The 24,661-nt window shown below is 38.0% G+C and overlaps 1 protein-coding gene across 17 annotated transcripts in view; it reads right to left on the reverse strand.

The window, feature by feature from the left end:
* The window catches only part of TCF4 (transcription factor 4), a 365,917-nt gene that overhangs the window by 129,135 nt on the left and 212,121 nt on the right, over nucleotides 1-24,661 (reverse strand). For 15 of the 17 annotated variants that reach the window (XM_047765454.1, XM_047765461.1, XM_047765445.1 and 12 more), the window contains 2 exons: nucleotides 1,745-1,874; nucleotides 1,185-1,234 (listed from right to left, as the gene is read on the reverse strand). In XM_047765454.1, coding sequence (XP_047621410.1) covers nucleotides 1,185-1,234; nucleotides 1,745-1,874 — 180 coding nt within the window. The remainder of the gene's footprint in view (nucleotides 1-1,184; nucleotides 1,235-1,744; nucleotides 1,875-24,661) is intronic. The other 2 variants (XM_047765499.1, XM_047765491.1) reach the window with 1 other exon arrangement.

Consider the following 24,661-nt stretch of genomic DNA (forward strand, 5'->3'; position numbering starts at 1 on the left):
TGATAAGTCTTCTTCTGATATATTCGCTTAATAATTTTTTGGATGAGCTTGAACTGAAATCAAGTCAAACACACAGGTGTTTGGGTTAATCTAATCTTAGCACATTTGCAAAACCTATTATTCCCCTAATTTATTAAAAATGAAATAAAACTAATATGTGAGCCCTGATTGGTAATATTATTTTCAGAAATCCAAATATGATTTTATTTAAGAGTACAAGAACTTATGATAAGCCTCATTAGCATTCTTTTCAAAGAATACTAGTGCCCTACAGAACACAGAATTAAATTAAGCTAAAACTATGTATATAAATATATCACAGGAGGGAATGGAGAACCAAAAAAGGAGAAAGAGAAAATAAAGAGGAAATAAGAAGAGGGAAATTCGTATTTTTATTCTACTATATTTTCATATCTTCTAGGGAGGAAATTACTAGAAAGATACCAGTTCTAAGCAAAATTAAGGAAAATCATTTGGGAAGTCGAATTTGAATATAAGAAGATATATTCTTATACAAGAATTGAAAATAAGCTATCATGTATTCAGCTGTGAACACAACCAACTTTTGCTATGTTGTCAACTGCAGAGACTGCAGCAACTCCTGCTTATAGCTCCAGGTTTTAAAAAGACCCAGAATGCCTTTGGTTACAGCTGGATTCTTCTAGTTACCACCTGGGATTCCAGACACTAATGGCTACTGATGCAGCTACCTTTGCAGCCTCCCTCCAGTAACCTCTCTAGAAAATAGAGACATTCACCCTGCACTCTGGGCTGAAACCCATGTAAATTTTCCCTAAATCCTCTCCACAAATCTCCTTTCGCATGCAAATCCATAAATCATCATAATACCGACAAAGAATTTAACCAACACATGAAACTAATACTCATTCTCCGGAAAGCTCTGTGCAGGTAAAACTCCTTGAACTTCAGGCACCTTTTCAAGGCTCTCTTCAGAGCTTAGCTTGCTGAATAGCAACACGACCACCCTGTCTCCCAGGATGTGCAATTAATCACTGCAACGTGGGGTCAGGTGGCTGGAGGTAGGGGTTATCCCTACCTCATCCACATTCTAGATAAACATGCTGCTCTGGAGGATGGAACCTCATGTGCTCCTATCTCCTTCGCATCAACACAAAGCAGAGCAAAATAAACAATAATACCAGGCAGAAACAAGCCGTACTTACGGAAGATGGCAAACCTGGAGGAACTTTTCGAACTTTCTTTGTCTGTACCTCTGAAAGAAAATGAGGAGGCTGTGAGGTCCCCTGCATGCCCACACTCCTAACTAAAACCGATTACCCCACGAAGCCATTTAGGTTTAGACCAGATTTTCTTAAAGCGTTACTTAGCGAAGCGTCGGTACCGCCATCGTCTTTTCTTTTGGCAGAAATCAAGTTCTGCCTCTTTCATAAAAATGAGGAGATTTCACTTTTTAATGCTTTGATTTTTAAAAGAGGTTCCTTATATGGGCAGCCAAGAGAAAATGAGAAGCGAGCATACACCCAAATAGTTCTCCTGCTCCTCGAAGTTGTTAACATATCCACCCAAAGTATTACTGGGGGGCGGGGGTGTGGGGAGTCATGAGCTTGACAGTTAAGCAAAATTTTATGTTTTGCTTTTTTTTTTCCCAGGGGGTGGGTGGGGTGGGATGAGGACAGATTGAGAGGGTGGTATTAAAAAAGAAAGAAAGGAAGAAAAAGACTACTACTAATCACTCGGGCATTCAAACAGAGGAATACCTTACCCATGGCACTACTGTGAAGAGGCCTCCTCCGGGGGTTATTGCTAGAATACTGATAATACTGGGAACCAGGTTTGGTGGGCGAAAGGGTTCCTGGGTTGCCCATATCCATGTCACCTCCAAGGAGACTCTGCTATAAGGTTAAAAAGGAAACACAAACATATAAGGTTAATTTTTTTACATTCACCCCCTCCCAACTGATTGTTAGTACTTAAACCAACGCAATAAAGGAAACAGCATCTGCTAAGCTGAGACAATTAAAACCCAACACAACGAAAAGAAAAGCCGTCTAAGAAGCTCTCACAAAGTTTGTGAATTGGGGTGTTTTACTCTGGAGAGGAAGGCAGACGGTGGTTCTCTTTAAACAGCATTTTCATCTTTGAAAACCACAGAGATCTTCATTTTTATAAGAAAAGGGCATTGGTGGAAAGCTAATACTTCCTTTATCTAGAGTTAGGCTCATATCTGGGAACTGTTCATGCCCTTCCCTTAGCAAGAACCAGGAAGAATCTGATTTTTCGAAAACACACAACTCCCCCCCAACACACAGCTCACATGGGGGGGAGAGGGTAAAATGCTCATTTCCACGGAGAACTCTGCCTCTCTGCTTCCGCACAGCGTGACCCTCCCCAAATTCACACGGCACCCCCAGAAGAGACAACGCCAATCGAACCAGGAGGAAATTCACATCCTCACATTAACTTCCAAAATTATAGAAACAGTAGGCATTTCTATCCTGTTCCTAACAGGAACACATTTACAGGACCTCAGAATGCCCTCTGGAGGGCTATCAGAAGCAGCTAAAACACATCCCCACAGATTCAACATTTACCTGAATGCTAGAAAACTTCCACAAATATCATGAACTTATCATGGCGTGACAAATTACTAAACTTTCCAAAAAGGATGACAGAGGAAAGATGATATAATAATATTCCATTTTCTAAAAACTACGGAGAAACTTACCCATAATATATAAATCGCCTGATTATACTCTGCATTGAACACATTGTTCTTTTAATTATTCTGATATGCAAGAAAACCAGGGTAGAGACTACCCTTTCTATTAAGAACATATTTACTATTTAATAAAGAAATTTTAAAATTAAGTACTAAAAAATCTAACTTTATCGTTACTTGTAATCAACTTTTACTGACTGAACTAATTACTGTCCTTGATAAAGTACAGAATGTGTTTTCCCTAATCTAAATTCTAATCACCATGTCACTCACAACAGACTTAGGGATGCTTCACTAACACACTATTCACATGCAAAATACTCTAAATAGGCCAATTATGACTCTGCCCCTGTTCCCTGGTTAACCCGCTGAGAACTGAAAAATTTCACAAGGCAGTCACCAACTAAAACAAAGGGTCCTTGTTTTAAATTAAGACAGTCTTTTTGATTCCTAAATAGCTCAACAAAGTGGCATGTCTTCTAGTGAAAGCAGTTGGTCAAATATGACCCATAAGCTGGAAAATCAAAAATTCAAACCTCCCCTTTCCACTGCCATATAGCTAAATATCATAAAGAGAACCTCTCTATACCGATGGATTTTTGTGAGTGCTGGATGAGTAATATTTAAAGGACTAATCAGCTACTGACAAGCTTGCCTTTCACTGCTGCCAGTTTAAGACTTCTTCAAGGGACACATAATAAACATTATTAAAATAAAACTTCGGGGATGGGATTTTAGGCTGGAAGGACATTTGCAGTATAAACTCATTTCAAATATCTTAATATTTACCACACAAATGCCTGATCCAACCGGATCACTTACCAGACAAAAAACTGACATCTGCCTGTTCAATGACTGCCTCTTCCAAATTTAGGGAAGGTATCAAAAGGGAATGAAAAACTAAAATACAGAGTTTTCTACACATCAAGAATCCAACAGTAGAACATCAAATGGTTTCTTTTACCACTTTAGGAGTGGCATTTAAAGATTTTTAGAATCTTGATAAATCTTGTTAACAAAGTCTACAATTACTTAAGTCCAAGTTTTCCTTGAAATTTCCATCAATAAAGCCGTAAATGATTTAAATCACAACCTCTTCAGAGTGGGGTAAGTCTACAAAGGAGTCTTCATTTCACTGGAAAGAGGAGTTTGAAAATGATGTTACTGATAACTTTGTCTTTTAGACATTACCCTTATTCCTCCATTTTTCAGATTCTAAAATTATACAAAATATTCCACAAAGGGCTGAGCGGATAGGGTGAAATGCTTGCTTGTCTTTTTAATGAGCTTAACCATTGCTTAATTCTTGTTGGTCCTGGTGGCAAAGGTTTTCACTCCCAAGAAAGTAGATGCATTCAATAGGTCAACATAAAAACAAACAGGCTTGCTATACTGTGTTTGAGCACCATTCACAAAAGAGCTATAAAAAAATATCAAATGATAACTAGACAGCTCACTGCCTGTGGCTGACCTTATTGTTTTTAATTTTAGAGAAAGTCATTTTCATGGGCCAGTTGTAAAGAAATCACACATCCAACTCTCACGTGGGCAGCCATGTAAACCATGTATTGTGACACAAGACTGGCTAAGAGCAGACAGAACTTCAGACATTTAAGGACTCCTGCTAATTTTTTTTTTTTTTCCCCGACAAAGCACATTCCTCTTTCTTTTTAGATCTGTTTGTTCCTTTTTCTTTTTCACTCGGACAATAGAATCATTCTTCTAAAGCATACAAAAATAAGCATTTCCTCACACTTAAGGGAGGCCCTAATCACCCTCCTCTAGGGAAAATTAAGATAAAAATATATGTGTTCTTATTGTGGAATACATTTGTAAAACGAACAATGACCATTTACTATTGTTTGGCCTTCACGTCATACATTTAGCTCTTTAGCAAGAAGAAAGATAAAATTTTTCCATCCACTGAAAGCCTGAGTTTATGAATTTTAAAAAGTTAATGGCATTCAATTTAATTAGGTAAATTAAATATTTCATGAAATAGATGAGGCATTCCTTTATATATGAATTTACCTACATGTGTATATACATGTGTGTATACATATGTATATATACATATGTATACACACACATACATATATATACACACACACATATATATACATTTGAAAACAAATTTATACTTAAAAGTTAAGTTAGAAAAGCTAAAGTCTACTTTCAAAGTGGGCAAATTCATCTTTGCCTTAAATAGGATTATAAGGGTTTTAAGGTTTTTCACATTGTGCAAGCTCACGGCCTGCGGTTATGCTGGGTCCCAGTAGAGAGCCACCCTCGTCTGCCAGGAAACACGGGAAGCAAGATGTGGTGTCTCGCAGAACTAACCTGTAAATCTTAAAGCCAGAATTGAGCATTTTGCTTAACTGTCTGCAATGTGATGCTCTGATCTCTTCCCCTTATTCACTCATTTTCTTCCAAAGACCAACAATTTTAAGACATTTTAAAAAATACCCTAACCAAAGAATAAAATACACTGACTTTGTCAACTAGATTTAAATATTTGGGGGTCCACCCTCTGCAATCAACTCTTCAGCAAAGAGCCAGTCCCAACACAGCCACTCAAATGCCAAATGCAGCTATTCTGTGAGGAGCCCTTTGAAGGAGACGTTTTGTTTGTTTCACATCAGATCTGGATCTCAGACTATCTTTCTAACACATTTGCAACCGTGCTCCCCACTGCTTTTGTGGGGGAGCTTTTTAACATCCTTGATCAACCACCGAACTTTGCTTATGCAACCAAGAATGCAAACCATGAATTAAACTTGGGTAACAGAAAAGCAGCATATATCTCAAATTAGATTTATAACTGAATGGTAATCAAAAATAGAACTAACTGCTTCGAGCTTAAATTATCAACTTTTTTCTTGTTAAACTAAAATCATCTTGCGCTGAACCATTATTTCATTTCAGTCAGCGCTTTAAATGTAATGGGTGGGTGGGTACATTTCTAAAAGGGAAGATTATATTTACCCTTAATTATAGATAGGAGTGAGATCAGAGTATGATGAATGCTGCTTTTTGGCTTATAATTAATTCATCTAATAGGTGAATGACCTTGAATTTCAGAGTTGGAATCTGGGAGAGAGGGGAAAAAAAAAAAAAAAAGAAGTAGGAGGAAAAAAAAAATCTCTGGGGAAAATCAAACGTGCCCCTGGTTTCTTAGGGCTTTTCTCTGATTTTGCGTCACTCCCATTACGTTGTGATCCGATATCAGACACAACATCTTGGGGGGATGTTGTAGAACAGAGAAAAGCAGTCTCAGATGAAACCAGATTAAGCTCCTTTTCTGAACTATTGCCAAATGCTTGTGAGTCTAATTCATGTTTGGGTATTCTAGTACTCACACAGCTGCAATTCCATTCTTTCATCACAAACCTAAGTGATGTATAGTGGCTTTGTATGGCGAACTGACTCTTTATAGCCAGGAATTTTAGATGGCTCTACCTTAATATGGAAATAAAATTCTGAACTGCTCTAAAACTTAAAATGCGGGATATTATGTATAGGGACCTACCAAGCTGTAGCGCTAAGTGCAGAATACACATTGAGAAAAATCATAAATGAGATTTGTTTTTAAAACTTTTTTTTTTTAATCACAACTGAGGTCATTTCTACATAGTTAATCCTGCACAGAATTGGGTTTTCAAAGACAGTGCTGAATAAGATTCCTAACAGCCATGGGGAAGTTTTTGCAAATCCCTGTCAAATAGCTGCTGCTGAATTTGCCATTTTGACCACAGAAGGGCCATTGCTGACTTCCTATAGTAGCAGGAGGGGGCGATAATTTTGCTGCTGTTGGCACTTACTCTGCAACCCAGAAGATATCTCGCACCAAAGGGCAATGTAAGAACGCAATATTTCCACCTGTCCACTTTTGAACTTCAGAGCTCAAAATTGAAAGTCAGTCTTTAGCATGTCTTTATTCCTGATACCTGAAGGTACAGGAATGCCCCTTTATAGTTTATTTTGATTTTGGTCCTAAGCTTGGTTTCAACAAAAGAAGACTTGGGAAACTCAGAAAGATAAGATGGCAAGGATAGATAACTTTTCGAGACAGGGACTTTATAGATTGCTATTGAGCCGCAGAGAAATGCAAATGATTGAAATTAGCCTTTTGTCAGGGTTTGTTATTTCTACTTTAAAAGTATAACGCGCATTGTGACAAGTCCAAGGTTGAAACCAAGTCTTTTAAGGAACGATAGAGGGCTTTGAGGTCAGACAGATAGGTGGAACTCAAGTTCAGAGGCGTATACATGCAATGTGACCGGCAGGTGGTTATTCAACTGCTCAAAAACATGCTTTCCTCCTCTGTAAGAAGGGAATAATAAATGTTCGATCACAGAGTTAGCAGAAGCAGATGAAACAACATATGTACAATGTCCAGCAGAACTGAGGTCCAGCATAGAGTCACTCTTCTTCCCCAAATTCATGGTCGTATTACCAGCTGCTGATCATTATTTAAAAGAGCCCTCAAAAGTTGTGAATGACTGTCATGTCCCCTACATCACTTTCAGATGAAAAGTATATACTGAGATAATAATTTTGAAAAGTCACTATGAAACCAGAGAGAGTTAAATATGGCAGTCTATATAAACAGTGATGATAGCCTTGTGGCCCATAGCTATGCTGGCAACAAGAAATGGCTAGTTTTCCTCCATATTTAATTTAAAAAATCTGGCCAATGATCAATCTCGATAATTTCAGTTTAAGTGGCCATTTTCCTGGAAGTGCCACAAGGATTACGTCAACGGCTCATTTCATCTTGCTCTTGCAAGCTTGAGCAAACTGCTATTGTTAGTTCAACTATTCGTGAAATCAAAACTAGTCACAGTTAACCGACTGGCTATGCAAAAATTTGTATTATATTTGACAGAATTTGATCGATCATGTGATGTTAAATTCAGATTCTTACTCCTGCATTAGCCACTGAAAAATGACATCAAATATGGTTCAATTCTGTTTCTCCCTTTGCAAGGCCAATTACAGGCACCGAGTGGACATCACAGTATTTATCAAGTACTAATTTTGCCAATCTTTGCTTCCCCCACGACATCACAAAAAATAAATGAATGCCCTTCATAGTTTTGGCTGTAAATCTGCATAACTCCCAAAGAACTCAAATGACCTTGAACAAAACTATTCATTTTAGGAGTGATTATATTTCACCAAACATTTGATAATGCAAATATCTTGTCTTTTCCCAGAGAGACACACAACACTTCATATTTAAGTATTCTAATGCGATGCAAAGGTTGCCATAGTAACTATTACTTAATGTATAACAGAGTAATAGTCAGGTAAGAATTCATGCATTTTGGTATGGAAATTACAAGTGCCCAAGGGTTGACAAGATTATGAATTCACCTGTTTGACTACCTATCAAATTAAAGAAAAAACAACATTATTTATTGCATACAATAACATGAGGAGGTCTTTCCTTGGTGTATGGAAAACCATTCTGGAATCCCAGGTCATCTATTATATATTAAAAAGAGGATTACCTTTGTTAATGAGAAGGTAGAAATTTAGAAAAAGAAAACATGAAAGTAAAATGTAACCTACAGTAGAAGTGGATTTGAAGAAATCTTACATTAGCAATATACAATTTAAGACAACTACCTGCTTTTCAGTTTCTACTCCTTCTCAGTTCAGGAAGCTTATTTAATATATAATCTGATAAGTATGCTGTAATCACTACTTGCCTTAAAATGTTTCTCTTCAGCAATTTTGTTCCAAAGTAAAAATAGAACAAATTTGAATAAGACCTGTTAACATACTAGGGAATTAGCACCATTTCTCCTATAAATATAAACATGTGGCTATAATAAATGTGCTGAAAAGTATATTTGGCCAGCTTGCTATTTTAGTAAAATAAAGGAAGAGCAAACTGTCGCATGTCAGTCTTCTCCATGTTGGGTAAGAGAGGTTCCACTTCAAGGGTGTTGTAAATGCCCTCCTCCCAGAACACCAATCTATAAAACCCATTTTCATGTAGAGACAGTCCTCCCAGAAGACAGGGACCAGAAGTTCATTCACTCATCCTGCTGACCTAGCACCTCAAATAGGTGCTCATATAAAGTCGAATGGCCAAGGACTTGAGGGTTACTAAAACCAAGATACTGATAACTATCTCAACTTGTACATAAGGCAACAGCTCACTATATGGCATGAGGAAATGGGGGTTATCTGCAGAAGCAGTAAATGCATAATTAAGTCTTCAAATCATCATGAAATTAAGTCCTGACTACCCTCCCAAAGCTACAGCAGTCTCCTGCTACAAGAGGGTCTATGTTCAGTGTGCATTGACAGATTACCTCCTGAAGTTCTCTTCCAAGCATGTGTGGCATGAAGGCCAAATTAGTTTGTATGCTGGTTAAAAAGAGGCAATGACTTATCTCTGTTTTAAGGCCCCATTGTCCCTAGCACCAAGACCTGCCATGGCAACGGCTCATGAAACACTGAAATGAACACAAAACAACTGTTGCTATTGATCAAATTGAGGACTTAACTATTCTGGGTTTTGTTCTGTTGTTGTGGCATAAATCTAGTCCATTAGTCCATTCCAACTACTGTTGCTACGAATAATAATAATAGTAGTAGACACAGTAGCAGTGATAACAAGAGAGAAGGAGGAGGAGTGCGATGTGGAATAACAGTGGTCGCAACACAAACAGGTCCAGTGGTAGCAGCAGCTCATTTGAAAAGCCAAGCATAACTGCAGATCCTCTACATGTAAGTGCAACAAGGCAGAAGATCGGACCCAGCCCCGGACATACAGGGACATTCAGGGTGGAAACCTGGCCTGATCAACACCATGTGGCTGGCAAGTGGCAGAGCCGGGGCGGGGTGGGGTTGGGGGGGGAATCCAGTTAGGCTTGACTTCAAAGCCTGTGCTTGGCCTCTACCCCACACACTGCCTCCCTTTATTCTGTGCACTCGGGTTTTCTTGGCCTCACCCCCACCGTGAAAAGGAGTCAGTCTGTTTCTCTTCAGTTCATCTTAACACCAAAGGCTGATCTCTTAGTCTTAGTCCAATGGCGCCTCTAAACTCAGCCATGCAGGGCAGGGCTGGGTATGAGTGCCTCATATCCATAGTCCTGGATAACCCTGGACAGGCTTTGGGTTCCCTGTAGGGAAAATGTTGGGATTATAATAATACTATTTCTCATAAGAATTTACTTAGGTAACATAAAGTGCTCAGCAAATTCCTATCGCTTCTGAGCTTGAATGACTGACAAGGAGTAGTGTTGTATATATTGTATACATAAAGTGTTTTACTATACATGAATTATGTTAACATGATTATGTTAAGTCAGGATACGACATGATATCTTATTGCACACAAACCATACACATACAATCAAATTTGTACTAGGTTGAGAAGGGTGAGGCTGTAAAACAATATTCCTTCTTGAACAACTGAAATCCCAGTTCTTCCATGTGAGATCACCCACTGTCCTTGATTCTCCACAGCCTCTTGGCCTTAACCTTGATTTTAACCTCTTGTCTCTAACTCTGATTTCCATAGTGTGGTTCAATCATCTTCTCTAATGAAGTTCAAGTTCTTTTTCCTTTTTGCTGTTCTTTCTTTCCCCCCAGTCTTCTCTCATCTTAGCCCTCTCAAGTGTCAGTCCTCTTCCTTCTAGACTCTTCCTTGCACTTCCCTGAAAAAATCCACTTGTTGTAACATTATCACGGTGAATGGCAAGTAGGTGTTCATGCATCTGCTTTCTCCCTTCTAGCCTGGAGGTTCCTCAAGGGCAGAAAACGAGCCTCAGTCATCTTCGTATTTCTGGCATTTAGCACAATAGGTCCTGAGACATAGTATGCCCTCGATAAATGCAAAACGGACTTATTAGTAGTCAATTAATTAACTACTAATATGCTTACATGATTTCAAAGGTTCCCATTATGAAGATAACTTCTCCATCTCTGTCTTAGTAGACATAGAACTCCTACACCTGCATATTCAATCCTCTTAGCTTTTCTCCTATTCCTCTAGAGTGGTCTTTAAGAACACCACCGACCTCATGAATGCTCCAGGGGAAACCTAAAATTTGACTCTTCATATGCAAAAGGCTCATCAAATCTTTCCCACAAAATGGCTGCTGCTTTCTAATTATTCTCTCAGCCTTTAAAATATATTTGAAGAGGAGTTCCCACTATGGCCCAGCAGTAAAGAACCTGACTAGGATACATGAGGACTCGGGTTCAATCCCTGGTCTTGCTCAGTGGGTTAAAGATCCAGTTGTTGCTGTGAGCTGCAATGTAGTTTGCAGGTGAAGCTTGGACCCTGCATTGCTGTGGCTGTGGGTTAGGCTGGCAGCTACAGCTCTGATGCGACCCCAGCCCGGGAACTTCCATATACCGCACCTGCGGCCCTAAAAAGACAAAATATATATATGTAAATATATTTATATATATATTAAAATATATATTTGTATATTAATATATATTTGAAGAGTCAGAATCTGGAAAGCCTATGAAGAAACACAGCTGTATTTTCATCTTACATGCATGAAGGTTTGCATATTTTTTATCTGTGATTGGTCTGGTTGAACAATGGCTGGACTTCCCTAAACATGGCGAGTTGTCAAATGGTTGATCATTCTCCCCAAAAGGCAAGGTTCCAGAGAGAATCTGGAACTGCTGGGTTAATGCAGGCACTGCCCGGGGTTACAGATTCAGTGCTATCACATGCCTCTAGCAGAAAAGACACTGCAGGAGAGAGGAACAAAGACACAGTGAGAAAAAGAGGAATGTGGAGAGTTTTGAAGAGGAGGGTTATTTTGGGGAAACATACATAGGACACAGCCTAGGAGCAACTCAGAACAGCTGGCTGAGAAATTGCTCTTTCTTAAGAGGCAGATGGAGGTCTACACATGATAGCACTGGGATTCCAATTTCTTGACTATGGATGGTAGAATGAGTCAGATAGGATCAGAAGATGGTAGGTACTCAGGGCAGCTGGGAGAAATGGCCACAAAAAATGGAGACAGAACTAGATACAGAAATAAGACAATCAAGGAATGACTTAAAAACGGGGCTTCAACACAGTACAGAATGTTGGTATATTTTTTTCATAGGAAGTGACATGGCCTGATCTTTCTTAGACAACCCAGGCACAATTTGTCTCAACTCTTCTGACTGTGTTAATTTTTCCAGAATGGCACCACCAACTACTAAGAACCAGGTTCTAAGACAGAGGTCAGCAAATATTTTTTTTGTTGTCTTTTTGTCTTTGTTGTTGTTGTTGTTGTTGTTGCTATTTCTTGGGCCGCTCCCGCGGCATATGGAGGTTCCCAGGCTAGGGGTTGAATCGGAGCTGCAGCCACCGGCCTACGCCAGAGCCACAGCAACGCGGGATCCGAGCCGCGTCTGCAACCTACACCACAGCTCACGGCAACGCCGGATTGTTAACCCACTGAGCAAGGGCAGGGACCGAACCCGCAACCTCATGGTTCCTAGTCGGATTCGTTAACCACTGCGCCACGACGGGAACTCCAGCAAATATTTTCTTAAAAAGCCAGAGAGTAACTATTTTAGTCTTTGCCAACCACGTGGTCTCTTCTGTAACTACTCATCTCAATGGTTGTGACACCAAATCAGCTATGCATAATATGTAAATGAACAGGTGAGGCCATGTCCCAATAAAACTTTATTTGTAAGAATGGGCTGTGGGCCAGATTGGCTCCAGGCCAGAGTTCGCTGATTCTTTTTCTACCATCAAGGTTTGGTGCTTCTATAGAATACATCCTCAAAGGCTCAATTATTCGGCCATGGTAAAAAGGTCAGGAAATGTTATGGATGCCTGTTTTCCACCTTACTCTCCCCCTCACCCCAGCCCCCCATGTTCACATCCTGCTGTCAGAATTTAAAGATGAGCTCTCCTGTTCTCTTGGCAGAAAATCCTTCGGAGCTTGCAAATATCCATCCTCTGACCCTCCCACCCTGCATCTAATTGAGCCCCAACCTACCTTTCAGTCCTTTCTTCTTCCACACACTATGAGCCAGCCGCTGTCCTAGGCACAGGAGGTTCAGAACATTCTTAGCCATCTCAGACTACCCTCAACTCAGCCTCAGGACAGTGAGAATCTCATGGAACCTGGGCCTTTCCTGCCTGCCTTTGCCTCTCTCCTCATCTCCAGCCACTGCCAGCTCCAGAGCTTCAGGTCTGTCCAAACACACATATGCCTGGCCCTGATCTTTGAATCCCATGGCCGCTTCTCCACTTAAACAGCCAGTGACCAGTCTCTCTTTTAAAACGCCATTCAAATCTCACTTGTGCCATGAAATCTTTCCTAGGTAAACTAACCAGTCTCCAATCTTTCAGTTTCCTCAATATTTACACATGTCACTTTAAAAACAGCCTGAAGTCATTTCAAGAAAAATGGTATTTTAGCACCAAGCAACCAACTAAATTTACAGAATTAGAACAGGATTGCAATTTTTAAGCTTCCTGATAGCAATTGAGGAGTGTTTGTATCCAGCTATATTCCATTTTCTCTCCAAGGATGCAGAACTGGTATCTATTTTATTATGTTTTCTCATAATTCCTCATTATAACTATATTTAGATATTCAGCATATGACACTATCTGCATCAGTTCACCAGCCAGTTTAACAAAAATCATGAAAGAATTCAGCAGCACACACAAGTCTGAAAGACCAAAATAATTTCATAACAATTTTTCAAGGAACCACATACTTTAATCTTTTCACACAAGTATTTCATAGAAAAGTACATGCATAAAAGTCATCTGATGACTCAAAATTAAACTGGACTTTAAAGCAAATCCAAACAAAATGCCAAATAGAGAAAAACAAGCAGAGAGAGAGGACACAGGATTCTAAAATGGTTCCAAATTTTCTCTGGAAAACTAAATTCATCATTATTATAACTAACAAAACATTTACAAAGAAGTAAGTTGGTAAAACCGACTACATATACACATATATATCTTAAAACAAATTACACAATCTGGTGTTGCTGCCAGAAAGGACAGACAGAGCAACAGGGAAAAATGCATAGAGAGATTTATGATCAATGTGTCATTTAAAAAATCAACAAGGAGGAGTTGCCTGGTTGCCTAGTGGTTAAGGATCCAGTATTGTCACTGCTGTAGCACAGGTTTGATCCCTGGCCTGGGAACTTCCACATGCCCCAGACAAAAATAAATAAAATAAAATAAAATAAAAATGAAATCAACAAGGAAACAAGTAATTACTCAACACATGACACCAAAAAATTTGTCCAGCATTTGACCAAAAAACTTGAGTAGATCTTTGCTTCATACTTTATGTCAAAATGTATTTAAATGCAAAGGATAAAATATAAAAGCAACAGAATAAAATATAAACTTAAAAAATTTTTACCACCAGAACCAGTCCTGGGGCCACTCAATGCCAACTGAGAAACAATGCAAGCTTGCCTCTACCTTGATCCTTGTCTACAGCCCTATTTTTCACTCTCCAAACTATAAAACCACCTTCTAATTTCTCCCAAAGCGGCGCAGTCTTTAAGGCATTAGCCTGCTGTGGCCCCCTTTGTCTGGCATAGCAATAAGCTAACTCTTCTCCTTCAAAAAAATTTTTTTAAAGTAGAAGAGACCTTTGCTAGATATGACATAAGATGGAAAAAAATTAGATGTAAAAAAAAAAGTTTGGAAAAATCTTTGCAACAAATAAATCAAAGGAGAAATAAAAACCCTTGGTAAAAAAAAAAAGCTCTTAGACTGCATTAAGAAAAAACTAAATAGGTTGGCAAAGAACATGCGCCATTCCTTTATAGAAAGAATAAATTTGAAATTTGGCAATAAATATGAAAAGATGTTTGGCAAATTACAATAAGACAAATTTTCAGCTGCCAGTGAGGAAGTGCACTTTCATATATAGTTAATGAGAATGTAAATTGGTATAAACTCTCTGGAAGGCAATTTAAAATATACAGCAAAATTCTAAAAGCACATGACTTCGAAATTTCAATTTTAGAATTTTACCCTAAGGATGTAATTGGACAAGTGTACAAAAACATGTGGACATTGAAGTCCATAGCAACTTGTGTTTATGAAAATTTAGAAAAACCTAGCATAAATTTTGTTAAATAAGTGGTAGATTTACATTTAATGTAAAGGCATGTTTTTAAAAAAGAAGCAAGTATTATGTTTGATCAATTATTCTAAAAAGAATCTGTAGGTTTAACCATTCTTGACAATTCTTCCACAATTCTTTAGCCAAATCATTATGTTTATTAAAATATTTATCTTGGCAAATTCCACTGCCTACAATTGTTATAAATAACATCCTTGAGTAACTTCATTGGGTTCTGCAAGATAATTCTAGGTACTAGGAGAAGGCATAATGAAGATCATCTTCATTTCAGAAATCTTTCTTGAACTTTGTTTATAGCAAGATAAAGAGAAATCTGATTATTTTTACGCATGCATAGTCCAGGTGAAAAGCTGCTGCAGAGGTTTATCAGATAGATATTTGAGAGCTTTCTGTAGAAAATAACAAACCTTTCAATGTCACTATTAAAGGGACAAGAATCACCTGACCAATTTTTAAAAGTATGAAAGCTAAGTCGATTTTCTTTTCAGTTTTCCTTATGTTGATTATGATAGTTTTTCAAAATTTACAAATTGCTCACTACTAAAATATAGAAAAGACCCTGGGATTAGCAAACATGCAGAATCTCCCATTTTCCTACTGTATCTTAAACTGACTTTGTTACCTAAATAACTTCTTATAGAGGTGCCTGCTTTGCAATGCTGCAACACCTTCAGGACCCCTGCACTCCACAAAGCACAGTGGCCAAACGCACTGATAAGCATTGGTTTTCTTACCTACCATGAGTCAGGCCTTTCCACTAAATGGGGGTTGAGAGACAAACAGGTGGAAGGTTTAAGCGTTTTTAGAAGGGAGGTGCTACTTCTAAAATTATTCAAACCAAAGATTTTTTTTAGCCACATAGATAGGCTTTCTTTATTTAAAATTTCTAAATCTTACATAAACTAAAAGAAGCAAGTCATTTATATGATGGGCTTAAAATCCTTTAACAATGATGTGTGTTGGATTTATCTGCCTTTTTGCCCCTCCAGAAAGGGTAGCTATTGACTGATTGATTGTAATCCCTTGTCTTAAATTCCGTTATTCCAAAAGCTCTGAAAACATTCTGTAGTGTTGCGATTCGCCTGACCTGAACCGATGTGAGGATAGTTTATGCTTTTTTTAAGTGACCACGCATGTGCTTGTTATAGAAAGAGTCATCTCTTTAATTACTGGATCAGACACCGTGGCAGGTTACATAGTACATGTTACATGCACCATCCTAATGCCCTAAGATGCAAATAATTCCTGAACTCTGATTAAGGAACTGTAGCAAAAATTGTTCTTTTAAAGTTCATAAGGCATAGTTTGGGGGGAAAAAATGCTACAGCAATTATCTTTTAATTACTTTGGGGGACACTGTCAACACCTAAACCCATTTCAAGTAAAAGTGGTTTTCAACTCCCTTGAATATTCACACCTAGTCTGCTCCAATTCAGCATGAGTATTTGAACATGTCCAGTTTGTTCAAACCTAGTAGATCTCCTCCTTAGAGACAGCACAGACCTTTAGTCACGGTATGCCATACAGTAATTCTATTTCTGCTGGAGAGCATTTTCATATTCAGAATGACTAATCATCTCTATTAACATTCTTGGTTGTTTTGACTAGTCAACTACTTAACTGAACCTAATTTTTACAGCTATCTGAAGTTGGTTTTACGCATCCCTAATAAAAAACAGTTCAACCATCCACGTTTCACTCAATGTCACTGAGACAAAGATCCACTTGCCTCAGGAACCAACACGATCTTTGCTCTGAAATGGGTGCTCCACATTCCAAGCAAAGTTTCGCTAAAGTTTTTCAGCATACAGCTCTAAAATTGTCAGGGCAACCTGGGATATATACGCACGGCTATGAGCTGTGTGTGATTATGTATATTTATGTACATACCTGTTTTTACATATTTACTTTTATCTGATCATTTGTAATCTGTCCCCATTCAAACACCCACAAACCTAGCTGCCATCCTCCCTCCTTTCACCAACATAGACAACAGCTCTTGCAACTTCTGTTCCTTTGCCTGAAATGCCAAAACTGGCTAAAGGATTTGGGGGAATTATGACCTAAGAAGATTTTTTCAGTGCAATCACGTTTCCAGCTCCTACTGTGTTTTGTGGCTCACCAGTGGATCTAAGGAGTACAAAAAGTGTGTTTAGAGGACATGGATAACTCGTAAGGTTATTCCTTCAATAAATAATATCATCATCTTCCAGGAACTGTCTAAGCACTGGGGATAAATCACAATACAGCATAAGCTTCATTTATGGATTGTGCAAAAAAAAAAAAAAATGAACAAATAAACTAGTAGGGTAGGGTAGAAACACTTGATTCGTCTAGTGAAATGAGTTAGTTTGCAAGGCATTCTAGACATTCAGACAGATGAAAGAATGAAAAACACAATAAAAAGCTGCAGAAATGTGCAAAAGGAATAGATTATAGATGATCCGTCACCTTGCAGATAAGATTTAATAAGGAGAAGAAACTTCATTAACTTGATTTGTCTTGAGTATTTTGTAAACTCCAAAAAAATATTCCCCAATAGATCCTAAAACCAACAGCTGAACAGATGATGGGAAACTTTAGGTGAGGGGGAGCAGGCTGGCAGCACTTGACTTCACAGATAATCTAAGTATCATGAAAAGGGAATGTCCAGATATTATTTGTTTTTGATGGGAAGAAAACTGATGCACAGAAGATAAGCCAAAGGAATCTATAGCTAATGAAACTTTTACATCCAAGTATCCAATTTACAGGCGAGGTGGAGAATAGAATAACATGATAAAAGACACCACAGGGAAGCAATCAACCAAATCCAGATTTGGAACATTATACAGGAAAAATGACCCAGTTATAATATGAAAAACGGGAGGGATGGGGAAAGTTACAGATTTTAAAAAGACTTAAGAGATGTGACATCCAGTGCCATGTGTGGACCTTGTTTGGATTCTGATTCAGACATGCTAACTGTAAAATGTCATTTGCAAGACAAGGGAAAATCTCAGTCTGCTATTATTGACAGTTTTGCTGGCTCTAATATCAGCATGTGGCTTTGCTTTGAAAAGGAGGCAGTGTATTAGTTAGAGATGCTCCTGAAATATTTATAGGTGAAATAATACGCTATTTGGGATTTACTTTAATTTTTTTCCCCTTTTTAGGGCTGCACACAGCATATGAAAGTTCCCAGGCTAAGGGCTGAATCAGAGCTGCAGCTGCTGGCCTATACCACAGCCACAGAAATGCTGGATCTGAGCCGCTTCTACAACCGAAGCCACAGCCCACTGTAACGCCAGATCCTTAACCCACTGAGTGAGGCCAGGGATCAAACCCACATACTCATGGATACTAGATGGGTTCTTAACCTACTGTGCAAGGCCAGGGATCAAACCCGCATCCTCATGGATACTAGCCCGGTTCTTAACCTACTGAACCACAATGGGGGCTCCTGCTTTAAAATGTTTTAGAGGCATATAGTGGAAGGGATACTATATACTAAAGAATGAAAATGATGACATTTCTAGAAACTCAATGATGGTAGGACACTTTGCAATTTTCTCTATTTTTTGTTCACAAATTTCAAATTTTCCATAATAAAAAAGTTCCAGAAGTTTAATGTATCAACTAAACAAATTCTACATATTTCTTAACTTGACAAGAAACTGACAGCGTGCCTAACAGCAGTGGGGTTAAAATCTGCAGATTCCTCTAATGTTTATACATAGTCCCTTTTTTAGAGTCACAGAACTGTTAAATCTGACATGGAGACAAAGTCTTGGGAGACACTAGACTAAAGGTCAAGCAGTTGGTCAGAGAAAGAACCAGAAGTCCCACCTGATCTGAGAACCAGTTCAGAAATCTGCCTCTCCACCCCTGTGCCACGATGCTCGGTTCCTTTGCAAGGAGGTTCAATGAGGTCCAGGAACAGGTAGGCAGCTCACCATAGCCCTTGCGAGGAAACATACATCCCAGCAAGCATGCAAGACTCACCTCATACTCTCCCGGCACATCCGTATCGCCCTCACGCTGGCACAGGTGCTCGCCATGAAATTCTAAAATATTTAAATACTCTAATTTGGGCATTCAGGTAAAAAAAAAAAAAGGTATGGGGGAGCAAATGCCAGCAGCTGGATTTTTTAAAGCTGACATAAATAAAAATGTATTCACTAAATGTTTATAAAAGTCAAAATTCAGCCTTTTGCTAAACTGGGTTATTTGGCTACTGTTCAAACATCAACCTGTCAATCTGCAGGAGAAAAGAGCCCTGCGTTCTTAGCTTTCAGAACATCTGATTTTGTTTTATGCATCCTGCGGTGGACTGAAGTGAAGATGCTGCTTCCTGTCCTAAGCCCGTCCTGGTCATGCTATGTCCTGGAGAATGGGGCTTCTGGGCAGGATGCCACACTACTCAAGGAACAAGCACGTGTGACCCCATCCCAACTTTAGGTTCTAAGAGAAGAGCATTCCGTCAACTGAGCAAAACTGCAAAGGACTTCAGTCGGTACCTTAGGAAGAGCTAATTCGGAGCGGGCTTCATACCCCACCTCAAACAAGGATTTTAGAGATGTCATGCAAATGACAATGGTCCAGCAAACTTCAGGGCTCAGAGATCTCATTAGGTCTTTGAGAATGTGAAGAAAGGGATGAGAGAGATGTGATAGATTGGAATAAAATATACCAACTTTCAGGAAAAGATTAGCTAAAAATTTGTGGATGGGGCAAAGGGAATATTAACCAAGGGCCAGTTACCAGGGAGGGAAATAATGAAAACAGAACAAAAGAGAAGACATGTATGTCAGGCCTGAGTTTTAGAACATGTTTTATTGCATAAATAATTTCAGGATATGTTTTTCAATACACTATATACTTGTTTTGGGGGAAATGGTTCCTTTTTTCTTATAATCTTTGAATTGAATGGAAACATTTTCAGTGACTTCACCTGTCCTGATTCAAATCTGAATAATTAATGTAACTGCAACTGAATAAGCTGCATGGAACAGCAGCATCAGCCAGTACACATATACATCTGGCCAGCTCTTATGGTATCACCAAGGTCCTCTGGGGTTTTGTGTTTACTTCCACTTTGGCTATTTTGGGCTTTTTAATATCTCCTCCAGGAGAAGGAGTGTTTACTTCCTTCATGCGTTTCAGGCCCCTGGTTTCAAAAGGAAGAGGAGGCTCAGTGGGCAGGCAAGAGTTTGAAAACAAAAGCTAGGAGTTCCCTTTGTGGCTCAGAGGAAACAAATCTGACTAGTATTCATGAGGACGCAGATTTGATCCCTGGCCTCGCTCAGAGGGTTAAGGATCCAGAGTTGCCATGAGCTATGGTGTAGGTCACAAACGTGGCTCAGATCTGGTGTTGCTGTGACTGTGGTGAAGGCTGGTGGCTACAGCTCTGATCTAACCCCTAGCCTGGCAGATTCCATATGCCTCAGATGTGGCTCTAAAAAGAAAAAAAAAAAAAGAAACAACTATAAAAATCTGGATAAGGCAACCAAAGAGCCTTCTGAAGGGCCCTGCCTGCCTTTAGGGTGAAACAGAGGGACCAGGGGCTGTGTCCCCTTGGACAAGTGACTTAACTTCCTCTTGCCCTATGTCTTAAACCTGTGGAATGGGCATGGTAACTGTACATGTTCGCAGGATTGCTTGGAGGAGTGAGAAAAAGCAAACCACGGAGCACTTGTCACATGGACCCCCTGACACAATATATTAGAGGAAAGGGAATACACATGAACATCAGGAAAACTTTCTTTGTTCAAACATTCATATGTATTATACATGTATGAATATTTATATATATATATTTATGAATAAGTGAATGAATACTTTGAATGAATGAATGTTTTATATGAATGAATGAAGTATATATATTTATATATATGTATTTTTCTGAAGTGCCAGGCACTGTACTAGGTGTGGGAACACATCCCTACATGTAACAGCATCAGCTTTAACAAATCACAACACTTCAGATAGGAAGTTTCTCCTCATTCATGACTCTGATATAGAGACACCTCTCTCCCCATGTTCCTGCAGTCTCAAACAAGCATGGTGCTGAAAATCAACCAAGGCTGAAATTAGAATTTCAAGTTGATATTGTTCCTCACCTGCTTCCATCCCCCACTGTCAGGTCCTAGAAGTTCAGGCCTTTGTGCCCTTGGCACCTGGTGTTACTTATACACACCAGATAGTCAATACAAATTCAACAATCGAATCAATGGATAAATAAATGAAAGGATAAATGACAACTTCTCAGTTTTCTAACATAAAATAAGGATATCAATTTCCACTTCTTTACTGTACTTTTAAATAATTTAGAATGTAAACAGTTCTACACAGGCCTATCTTTTTCAAGGCAGCACAAGAGCCGAGAGTTGAAAGCGGCCCAAGTGTTCATCAATGGATGAATAATTAAACAAATGTGGTATCTGCATACAGTGGAATATTATTCAGCCTTAAAAAGGAAGCAAATTCTGACACAGGCTACAACATGGATGAGCCTTGAGGACATCCCACTTAAGAGAAGTAAGATAAATATGGTATAAGAGGTGCCTATGGTAGTCAAATTCACACAAACAGAAAGTAGAATGATGGCTGCCAGGGGCTGGGGAGGAGGGGAGAATGTGGAGGGGAGAATGTGGAGAATGGGTACAGAGGTTTGGTTTTGAAGATGAAGAATTCTAGAGATTGGTTGCCCAACAGTGTAGAACATCCTTATCACTTCTGGACTATACAATTAGAAATGATTAAGATGGTAAAATTTATGCTATATGTTTTATATCACAATAATTTTTTTTTTTTTAAGTTCTATGTAGGGATGCTGGATTGGGGTGATGTATTGAACATATGCTTCTACTCTCCCTCCAGCTCCACCCTCATAAGTGCTCGTGTGTGCGTGTGTGTGTCTAAGTATGCATAGAAGAGAGAGACAGGCCAATAAGTGCTGAAAAATATAGAAGAGCTCCTTCAATGGACTAGAAATTTTGAATTGTTCTTGAAATATTAAAAAAAAAATCATAAACAAGCCAGAAGAAGACTGCAAGGACAAAGAGCTAAGTCCAGGTGCCTGAATCCCAGGGCCAACACATAGATGGAGCTGGAGGGGAATCTGATGCAATAATCAGTGATTAATTGAGGTGCTGTTTTTAAAGCTGTTAGGCAAGCCAGAGCAAAAATGAGGTGGAGAAAAGGGGCACTGACTTGAAAACTTGAATTCCATATCTAGCCAAATTGCATTCCAAATATTGATCAAAATAAAGACAATATGGAAAACTGAAGAATTCTGAAAATGTATACTGCCACACTTCTGAAAGAATTATGGAAGGATGTATAACCACAAAGACAAACATAAACAAAAAAGAAATGGCATGGTCCAGAAGAAATAGTAAAATGTGGCAAGGAAACCCAAGAGTAGAGCCCATACAATTGTTTTCAAATCTTTTTCAAAAAGAAAAAGGAAGGATATTTCAAACTGATGAAATTCCAGCTCACCGAAAATATTAAATATTCATGAATTTCTAATGTCTATTTATGACATAGCTTTGAGGTATATTTTTAAAATATATACATGAGAAATTGACAAATCCATCATCAAAGTGGTAGACTAGAACAAATCTCAGAAATTTAAGCAAGTAGACTGAAAATAAGTCTGACATTAATATACAAAAATAGGGAAAACTCAGAATATTTATTCTTTTCAAAAGCATATGAATGTTAAAAAACTGATGGCAGATGAAGCCACACAAAAAATCTTACTGAATCACCCCAAAGTGGGAAATAGCCATGCCATTACCCTACTCAAAATGCAACAAATTAAGAAATGAAAAGCAAAACCATAGTCTCATGACCATCATGAAAAACACTGCACTAAAGTGGAAAAACTTTTAAGTGTTTTAAATAACTACTGGGCTAAACAGCAATTTAAAAAATGACATTTAAAACAATACAGAAACCAACAACAATGGTATTGTATATTTAAAAATCTAGGGGATACAGCCAAAGCAATAGTCAAATGAAAAACTATGGCCTGGAATTACATATTAGAATATGCAAAAATAAGATTAAGTGCATTAGGCACACAATTTACAAGCTAGAAAAAGTACAAAATACCAAAAAATCTATGTAACGAGATATTAAAATATATATAAAATAAAAAAACAAATGCTGATTATCAATAAACTAAAAGAAGCTTCTTTGAAAAGATTAAAGACAAACCTTTGACAAGTCTGAGCAGAACAAAAACAGGGAGAAATGAAAAGAGAAAACATAAATCAACAAGATTACAAACTTTATCTGTACACAAATCTTAGACATAGATAAGGATTTTTTTTTCAACGCAAAAATAACTATGTATAATCTTGTGCAATAAATTATGAAGTCTGGAAAATGGATGTTTCCCAGGATAATACAAACTACCTCAACTGACATACAGAGAATTAGAAATTGAAAAGTTAGTCAAAAATTCACTTCTAAAGAATCAGCTCCAGGCAATTTCTCCCAAACGTCAAAAAGTTCTGCCTTACATAAGCTATTTTAAATACAGAAAGAAGTAGGAAAATTTCCCGATGTCCTCAACGGGAGTATCATAAAGGCAAGGCATCAACTAGACAAAATAACACAAAAAAGAAAATGACAAGCTATACTCCTTGTGGAATAGGACACAAATCCTTGGATAGCACGGGGCATACTGAATTGAGTCACAAAACTTCTGAGACAAACTCTGCTTTTCATTTTATCTTAAACTTTGTTTGCCAGTTCAAATAAAATTTTAAATAAAATATAAATATACATACTGTGTAAAAATATAAAATATATAATTTGCTATATATCTTATCTCAGGAACTTTTTCAGAAGACAAAAGTTTTTAATTCTATTATATGGCTTTAGTTGGAACACACACAGGTATATTCATCTTAAGAAGTCATGGATTGGAGTTCACTTGTGGCTCAGTGGGTTCAGGATCCAGAATGGTCACTGCTGTGGCTCTGGTTACAGGTTTGATCCCTGGCTTGGGAACTTCTACATGCTAAGAATGTGGTAAATAAATAAATAAATTACATAAAATAAGAAGTCATGGATTATAAGAAAGTTTTCTTAATCCACTAGAAATCTATTTATTTAATAACGAAGCACTCGAAGTTTCTCTACTAAAGTCAGACAAGAATAATGTATACCCATTATTCTTTTAACAATTTGCTAAAGGTCTTTGCCAGTATAGTAGCACAAAGGAAATAAAAGATAATGCTGTCAATACTGACCAGTGATTTTCTTCCTAGAAAATCTTTATCAACAAAGACAAAAACCAAAAACTATCAGAGGCTAGTAAAAGTGTTCTGTAATATTAGGGGTTATAAGATCAACACACACACAGAAAGATAACTTTCCTATACATCAGCTAACCAATTAAAAATTATAATGGGAAAAAAATTTTGTTTAAAAAAATACTGAAGAATAAAACTATCAAGAATATTGTTTTAAAAATACTGAACTCTACTGAAGCCACACAAGTAAATCTTTATAAATGGGGCTGGGGGTGGGAGGAAGTGTAATTTTCTAAATAGTGCATCTCTATATTATAACTAAATTAATTCTCTCCAAATTAATCTATAAATGTAATGCACTTATCCCTTTTATATTTTACTCAATATACTTGTATCTGAATTTTTAAGAGTGCATCTGTATGTTATTTTTGAAATATTTTTTAAAGACCTGAAAGAAAAAGACAAGGCTAGGCAGTTTAATCATAGTGTATTTTGCAAGAGGGCCTGGCTATTGAGATGTTGCAACCAGCCTAAAATGTTAAGTTTCAGCAAAAGCAGGCTTAGAAACCAGAATCTGACCT

The sequence above is a fragment of the Phacochoerus africanus genome, chromosome 2 (assembly GCF_016906955.1).
Source record: "Phacochoerus africanus isolate WHEZ1 chromosome 2, ROS_Pafr_v1, whole genome shotgun sequence".
NCBI classification, from domain to species: Eukaryota; Metazoa; Chordata; class Mammalia; order Artiodactyla; family Suidae; genus Phacochoerus; species Phacochoerus africanus.